The 8,719-nt window shown below is 49.0% G+C and overlaps 1 protein-coding gene across 1 annotated transcript; it reads right to left on the reverse strand.

The window, feature by feature from the left end:
- Positions 1-6,650: 6,650 nt before the first annotated feature.
- LOC110197841 (olfactory receptor 10AC1-like) lies at positions 6,651-7,631 on the reverse strand. The gene has a single exon (XM_020971881.1). The coding sequence runs from the start codon at positions 7,629-7,631 to the stop codon at positions 6,651-6,653; it is 981 nt and encodes a 326-aa protein (XP_020827540.1).
- Positions 7,632-8,719: the final 1,088 nt, after the last annotated feature.

Genomic DNA, 8,719 nt, shown 5'->3' on the forward strand with positions numbered 1-8,719 from the left:
CTGACGGATTCCTGGTTGTGCCACTACGTGCTCAAGATTCTTCCCTTCTCTGGGAATTCTGGGGCTATGTAAGAAAGAGGGCTATCTCCAAGCGCCGCCTGAAGCTTTGAAGGTCGGGCCCAGGACTACACAAACCACAGTGCGTCGAGGAGGTCATGCGCACGCGCAGAGGAGTCTTTAGGTCAGCCTCCCCACCACTTGTCCCAGGAGGCTTCGCGCGCTCCAGGAACAATAGCCGGAGCAGGCGGTTGCTATGGGACCGTGCTCCGCCCGTGCACGCGCCGCCTCCCCGGTTGTCATAGAAACGACTAGGCCCGAGCCCCCTGGCCCGGGCCAGGCGTGTGGGCGGGACAACGGGACAAAGGCGAGAGCGCGTCCTTTCGGAGGGTCAGGAGAGGCCGCACCCCGAGGGCCGTGGGAGGAGAGTTCTCCAAGAGAGGCATCCTGGGGACAGAGCTCGAGGGCCCGGTCTTCCAGACAGCCTGGTGGAGGCCGGAAGTGGGTGCGACCTTGCTTCCGGTTCTGTCCGCCCTCGGACCAATGGGAGGCAGGGAAGCGAGGGTCCGGCTGTGGGCAGGAGGGAGCGCTGGGCGCATGCGCAGGACTCCAGTTTCACCCCCCCCATTATTCCCAACCCCCATTGAGGATTCAGGGAGCCTTCTTCCGTCTCTGCAGTGGGTTGTTGGGGGCCCCAGAAGCCTGCCGGACGAGGGCTGGGCCCAGGGCCGGGCAGAGGAGAAGGAAGGAGTTGGCTCCCCCAGGGAGGGAAGGCAAGGCAAGGCAGCGCTGCCCTGGTTCAGTTTGAGAGGCCTTCTCTGAGCAGGAGCCTCCAGGAGAGAACACACAGCTGTGATGCATGTGGCTAGACCTTCAAACACAGCTCACACCCCATGAACGCCCCGAGGATTCACTCTTGGGGAGACTGTCAGTGTTGTGCATTGTGGAGAGCTCAGCACTTAACTAATTCAGAGAATTCACACCAGAAGTGAGGGCTGTGAAAAAGCCTTCCTCCCACCTCAGAGAACTTATACTGAAGAGAAACCCTATAACTGCAATGAGTGTGGAAAAACCTTCAGCCAAAGGTCGTACCTGCTGGAACATCATCAGATATTCGCTGGGAGAGGCCTTCTCAGTGTAACAGTGTGCTCAAGCATCAAGGGCAGCTTCACCCTTACAAAGGACAAGAGAATTCACACCAGAGACAAAAGCTTCGAGTGTGAGAAGAGTGGGAAAGTCTCAAAAGAGCTCAAACCTGGGCAACACCAGAGAGTTCACACCAGAGAGAAGCCCTTTGAATGTGGGAAGGATTTCAGAGTGAAGTCAGTCCTCATTCAACATCAGAGAATTCATACTGGAGGGAGGCCCTCTGGATGTAAGAAATGTGAGAAAGCTTTGAGGGGCAATTGAGATCTTATGAAACACCAGAGACTTCACACCAAAGAGTGAGGCTCTGAAAATAGAATGTGAGAAAACTTCTGTAAGTCTTGTCTGATCTGATACATGTGTCCCCTGACACCACAGCCTATACCTTAATGTTGTTTTAATTGATACTTGTTGGCTGGTATTGATGAAGGGATGTATCTACCCCAGGGTAGAATCTTTCAGAGCTGAATAAGTAATTCCAGTCAGGCTTTTCAGAGGGAGCTAGAAGCCAGAAATATGCTTGATTAATGAATTTAATTGAGTTTTGCTTCCTATAGGGCTATTTCTGGATCTAGGTGGGCCACTGTGGGCTTTTTTGGCTCAAAGTTCACATTGTCTGAGCTAGAAGGGAGCCCAGAGGTCATTGGATTAATCACTCTCATTCTGAGAAAGCCCAGAGAGGAAGGGCAGAGTTAGGATAGAGACTGGAACTCAAGGCCATGACCTGCCCACTGACATGGGTGGGTAAATTTCATATGTGTTGTCTATGGGAAGAACCTGGGATTCTACAACCCCAGAGCTGGAGGGAGCTGGAAGAGCTCAGAGAAGGAGGCCCCTCTCCAGGCAACCAAGCATAACTCCCTCATTTTACAGATGAAGACCAGAGAGGCAGAGATGATCCCACAGCAAGGAGGTGTCCAAGGCCGATTCACACCCTCATTTTCCTGACTTCAAGTCCAGGCCTCTGTCTGCTCTTCCTGCCTCTCAGCCCAGTCGGAGGGCCTTCCAAAAATGACCAGCATTGGAGTTACTCCCACCGTGATTGTGAATAAATGAGATCTCAGTGGCCATGGAATCTAATCCATTCCAGAAGGGAATTCCCTCTATGCATACATGGTGGTCATCCAGTCCCTACCAGGAGATCTCCAGTGGGGCAGCCACCACCTCCCCAGGCAGCCTATTCCACAGCCTATTCAAGAAACAGGAAGTGTTTCTTGAAATGAAGCCAAAAGCTGCCTCTTCCCCTTGCTCCTCCCAGTTCTGCTCTCTGGAGCCAAACAATACCAGCTGGTCCCTCCTTGTAGACAACATCCCTGCCACATCCCTGGTTTCTCTCTTCTCCAGGCTAAGTAAGCCTGCCATATCACTCCACTGATCATGGTCATAGGAGAGGAACTCGAGGCCTTGAGCTCTCCTGGCTGTCTTTTTCTAGCTCATTGATGTCCTTCCTGACATATGCCCACAGATAAGGGCATCTGGGGATGGCAGAGCACAGTGGGATGATCGTCTCCCTCTGTTCCCAGAAGCACAGGGCCTCTCCATGCTTGTCTTCCACCAACTCCCCCAGGTCTTTCTTTAGCCAAACTGCTGCCAGGCCACTCCTCTCCATCTTATGCTTGGTTTTTAATATTTATTTTATTTATTTTTGTTACATTTTGAGTTCCAAATTGTCTTCCTCACTCCCAACCCGCATTAGAGAAGGCCAACAGTTGACACAGATCCATATGTGGAACCATGCAATACATACATCCATAGATCAGCTCTTTCTCTAGAGGTGGATGGCATCTTCCTTCATGAGTCCTTTGTAGTTTATTTGAATGTTCATGTACTCAGAATAGCTCAGACATTCACAGTTACTCTTCAAACAATATTGCTGTTTCTGTAGACAGCTTTCTCTTGGTTCTGCTCATTTCACTCTGAATTATTTTTTGCAAGTCTTTCCAGGTTTTTCTAAGATCATTGAGCTTATTATTTCTTATAGCACAATAGTATTCCATTACATTCATATACCACAACTTCCCCAATTGATGGGCATCCTCTCAATTTCCAATTCTTTGCCACCACAAAAAGAGCTACTATAAACATTTTAGAACATATAGGTTCTTTTCCTTTTTCCTTGATCACCTTGGGAAATGGATCAAAGGGTATTCTGCACAGTTTTGTAACTTTGGGCATAATTCAAGATTGCTGTCCAAAATGAATGGTTGGATCAGTTCACAGTTCCACCGACAGTGTATTAGTATCCCCATTTTTCCATATTCCCTCCAACATTTGTCATTTTTCCCTTCTATCATTTAGCCAATCTGATAGGTGTGAGATGTTGTTTTAATTTGCATTTCTCTAATCAATAATGATCTAGAGCGTTTTTCTATGACTATATATAGCTTTGATTTTTTTCTTCCAAAAACTGCCTATTCATATCCTTTAACCATTTATCAACTGGGGAATGATTCGTATTCTTATAAATTTGACTCAGCTCTCTATATATTTGAGATATAAGGCCTTTATCTGAGAAATGGTCTATAAATAACTCCCGTCATTTTTTGCTTTCCTTCTAATCTTGACTACATTGATTTTATTTACACAAAACCTTTTTAATTTAATCAAAATTATCCATTTTACATTCACCTCTGCTCTCTATTTCATGTTTATCCATTTATCCATAAATCTGATTGGTAATATGCCCCATTCTTCTCTAATTTATTTATATCTCTTATGTCTAGATCATGTACCCATTTTAATCTTATCTTGGTAAAGATATTGGTCTATATCCAATTACTGCCAGATTTCCGGTTTTCCCAACATTTTTTTAACCAAATAGTGAATTCTTATCCCAAAAGCTTAAATCTTTACATTTATCAAACATAAGGTTACTATAATCATTTACTACTGTGTATTGTACACCTATTCTATTCCACTGATCCACCATTTTATTTCTTAGCCAGTACCAGATAGATTTGAGAATTACTGCCTTAGGGATAGCTAGATCTGCAGTAGATAGAGCACTGGCCCTGAAGTCAGGAGGACCTGAGTTCAAATCCAGAATGAGACCAAACACTTGACACTTACTAGCTGTGTGACCCTGGGCAAGTCACTTAACCCCAATTGCCTAAAAAAAGAAAAAGAGAATTACTGCCTTGTAATACAATTTAAGATCTGGTAGTGATAAGCCTTCATTTACATTTTTCACTAATTCCTTTGTTATTCTTAGCCTTTTGTTCTTCCAGATGAATTTTATTATTTTTTCTAGCTCAATAAAATAATTTTTTGATAGTTTAATTGGGATGGCACTGAATAAGTAGATTAGATAGAACCGTCATTTTTTATTATATTGGCTTGGCCCACCCATGAACAATTAATATTTTTCTAATTATTTAAATTTGGCTTTATTTGTATAAAAAGTGTTTTATGATTATATTCATATAGTTCCCGGTTTTGTCTTGGCGGGTATACTCCTAAGTATTTTACATTGTCTATAGTTATTTTAAGTAATATGTCTTATTTTAAGTAATATGTTTTACTATCTCTTCTTGCAGGGCATTGTTGCCATTATATAGAAATGCTGATGTTTTAGGTGGATTTATTTTTTATCCTGCTACTTTGCTAAAATTATTGGTTATTTCTACTAATTTTTTAGTTAAATCTCTAGGATTTTCCAACTATACCATCATGTCATCTGCAAAAAGGGATAGTTCTATTTCTTCATTGCCCATTCTGATTCCTTTAATTTCTTTTTCTTCTCTTACTGTTATTGCTAGCATTTCCAGTACAAAACTGAATAATACTGGTGATATTGGCAGCCTTGTTTCACTCCTGATATTACTGGGAAGGCTTCTAGCTTACCCCCACATTACCTATAATGCTTGCTGATGGCTTTAGGTAGATGTTTCTTATCATTTTAAGGAAAAATCCATTTATCCCTATGCTTTCCAGTGTTTTTAGGAATGAGTGTTGTATTTTGTCAAAAGCCTTTTCTGCCTCTATTGATATAATCATGTGATTTTTTTTTTGCTTTTGTTATTGATATAATCACTTATGTTAATATCTTTTCTTATATTGAGGCAACCCTGCATTCCTGGCATGAATCTCACTTGGTCAGACATATAATTTTTGTGATATATTGCTATAGTCTCCTGGCTAATGGTTTATTTAGGGTTTTTGCATCTATACTCATTAGTGAAATTGCTCTAGAGTTTTATTTGTGTGCTTGTGAAGTCATTTTGGAACCTGAGTGCAAATTTCATCTGCTTTCAAATAGTCCCAAGCTCTAGACTGCTAGGACCTTTGGGGAGTTAGGCTCTGTCATATACCCAGTGTATTAGCCATCTGCTAAATTTGATGAGCATAATACCTGTCTCTGCGGCTCATTTCCCCCTTGGCTGCACTCCCTTGGACTAGACTTCCCTACCTGGTACCTTCCTTCTGTCCCTCCCCTCCTTTCGAGGTTCCTCTTGTGTGGTGTCTCTCTCATTAGATTGTGAGGTCCTGGACGGCAGACTCTGTTTTTCATTTTAGTATTTGTATTCCCAGTGCCTAGCACAAAGTAGGTGCTTCATAAACATTTGACTGATTGACTGATCCAAGTCCTTAATGAAAATGGTAATTAGAACAGAGAAGGATAGTGCCTTGAGTCTCTCTCCAAGCCAGAAGGGGCCTCAGCAGCATCTCATTCAGCTGGTAAGTCTCCTAGGACAATGCTCTCCCCTGCAGCCTCAAGAGCCCAAAGTCTAAGGCCACCTCTTTGGAAAGAGGCTTCTGGAAGAGCTTCCCAGCCCGTGCTCCAAGGAGAGAGGGAGACACATTCCCTGGACTATTTGCTGGTTGGGCTTCCTGCCATAGGCTCTCTGCACTCCAGTACATCTTCCACTCAGCTATTGAAGGGATCTTCACCTCCTCTCCTCATAATCTCCAGTGGCTTCCCATCACTCCCAGCACCAAATATAGAATCTTCTGTAGTTTTGTAGCTCAAAGCCCTTCCTGGCCTGCCCTCTCTCCCCTTGTAAAAGCCTCAGGGTCCCTCTCCCAAGGTCTCCTTGTTTCCAGTGACATTGGCCTCCTCCAGGCATTTTCTCTGGCTGTTCTCTATACCTGGAAGCTCTTCCTCCTCGTCTCCCACCTTCTACGGGAAGCCTTTTATGAGATCACTTTTGATGCCAGTGCCTTCCCTTTCTTGATGATCCCCTTTCTATCCCTCCACAGCTTGTTTGTACATAATTATTTGCCTCTTGTCGCCCCCATTAGACTGGGAGCTCCTTGGAAATAGAGATTGTCTTTTACCATTCTTTGTACCCCCCCCCCAGCACTTAGCATGGTGCCTGGCACATAGTAGGAGCTTAATAAATGTTTATTGATTGACTGACTGTGAGAGCGGAGCTCCTCTCTTGTATTGCCGCTGGGCCGGCCTCCCTCAGAGCCCCATCCCCTTAGGACAGGGGCTTTTGTTAAAGCCTTCCCCATGTCCCCCGCCCCGGGGTGGGGGTGGCGGATGGTAGCCAGATCCCTGCTCCTCAGGCCCGGCAGCCCAGGCTGGCCGTGTGCGGGTTGGCCAGCGCCCGGCGCAGGGCCCCCTGCATGTCCCGGTTGCGCAGGGTGTAGATGGCCGGGTACAGCAGGGGCGTCAGGTAGATGTAGACGAGCGAGACCAGCTTGTCTTGCTCCAGCGAGCGGCCCTCGAGTGGCCGCGCGTACATGGCCGTGGCGGAGCCGTAGTGCAGCACCGCCACGGTCAGGTGCGAGGCCACTGTGCCCAGAGCCTTGCGGCGGCCCTCGGCCCCGGCCCCCGGGCCCAGAATGGTGGCCAGCACGTGCGCGTAGGACAGCAGGATGAGCGCCAGGGGCAGCACCAGCAGCAGGAGGCAGGCGGCCAGCAGCGCGCGCTCCTGGAGCGCCTTGTCCCCGCAGGCCAGCTCCAGCAGTGCGGGCAGGTCGCAGAAGACGTGGTTGACCAGAAGGCCGCTGCAGAAGGGCAGCTGGAAGATGGCCGTGGTGAGGGCCAGGGCCAGGGCGGCCCCGCTGGCGCAGCAGGCTGCCAGCAGCCGCCAGCACAGGGCGGGCGTCACCAGCTGCGGGTAGCGCAACGGGCGGCAGATGGCCAGGTAGCGGTCCAAGGCCATGGCGGCCAGCAGCAGGCACTCGGCGCCGCCTAGGGCTACGAAGAGGCCCATCTGGGCCGCGCAGGTGGCAGCCGACACCGGCTGACCCCCGGGGGGCAGCAGGAAGCCGGCCAGCGTGCTGGGAGTCAGAATGAGCGTGTAGGCCACCTCCACGGCGGATAGTGAGGCCAGGAAGAAGTACATGGGCGTGTGCAGCGTGCGGTCCGCGGCCGCCAGAGCCACGATCACCAGGTTGCCGGCCAGCGTGGCCGCGTAGAGGGGCAGCCCCAGCGCAAATAGCAAGACGCGCAGCCCCCGGGGCCAGCCCGAGAAGCCCAAGATCACGAAGTTGCTCGGCAAGCGTGCAGTCCAGTTGGCCTCTGGCCGCAGGCTCATGGCAGGGTCCCTAGGGAGGAAGGGACATAAGGGCCCGGGCTCGGGGCGGAAGAGGGGCTGGCACGAGAGGGGCGGGCTAGGCTGAGGGGAGCAAATTGAAATGGATGGAGCCCGCAGTGAGACCCGCCAAGAATCAGGACGTTTAGAGTTGGAAGGGGCTTAGAGATCACCGAACCTCGGCTCTCCCACCCGCAGTTTACATGGAGGAAAACCGAGGTCTAGCTCCCAGGGTGTCGTGACGGAGCGCTGTAGTAGCAACCTGACTGGATGCTCTCCTTGGCCTCTGAGAGGCCAGAGACCCGCGTTCGAAACCCAGCTGTCTCGTATCGCAGGGTCCCCGAAGGGGGGCGTTGGAAGGCTCCTCAGCCGCCCTCTGGGACATTCCCCACCAGTGGTCAGCCCGGCAGCCTCTGCGGCCCACCGCCTCCCCAGGCGAACCACACCCCTCGGGCACAGGTTAGGGGGCGTTCCTGGCAGCTGCCGGATCCCTTAGTCCTATTCCCCTTCCTCCCCATCACCACCCCAAGGTTCCGTTCTAAGGCTACACACGCTCCCCAACGAGCTCTTCCATCCCCATAGGTAACAAATTTGCTTTCAACTTTGAACCTTTTCCTTTCCCACTCCCTCCATCTTCGGGCTTTGAGCTCAGTCGTGTCTAACCTTGTCCCGCCGTGGTTGCACTTTCATTCATTCCCCTGACTCTGGTTCCTCACTGAGGGAGGTGAGGGAATAAGAACATTCCTTACACCCTCCACCACCGTCACGGGAGTTTCGATCCTTAGCTACCACCTAGTCGAGATTCTGGTAGCTGTTGTCTGTGGACCTTGAGGAAGGGGTTGAGGGAAGAAAGCAACCGTTCATTAAGCTCCTACTATGTGCCAGGCACTGTGCTAATCCAGCCCCAGACACTTACTAGCTGTGTGACCCTGGACAAGTCATTTAATCTCTCTGCCTCAGTTTCCTCAACTGTAAAAGAGGAATCATAGTAGCACCTACCTCCCAGGGTTGTGTGAAGATCAAGTTCGATAATATTTGTAAAAGGCACTTAGCACAGTGACTGGCACATAGTAGGAGCCATATAAATGTTT

This window comes from Phascolarctos cinereus, unplaced genomic scaffold (assembly GCF_003287225.1).
Source record: "Phascolarctos cinereus isolate Bilbo 61053 unplaced genomic scaffold, phaCin_HiC Scaffold_726;HRSCAF=1367, whole genome shotgun sequence".
NCBI classification, from domain to species: Eukaryota; Metazoa; Chordata; class Mammalia; order Diprotodontia; family Phascolarctidae; genus Phascolarctos; species Phascolarctos cinereus.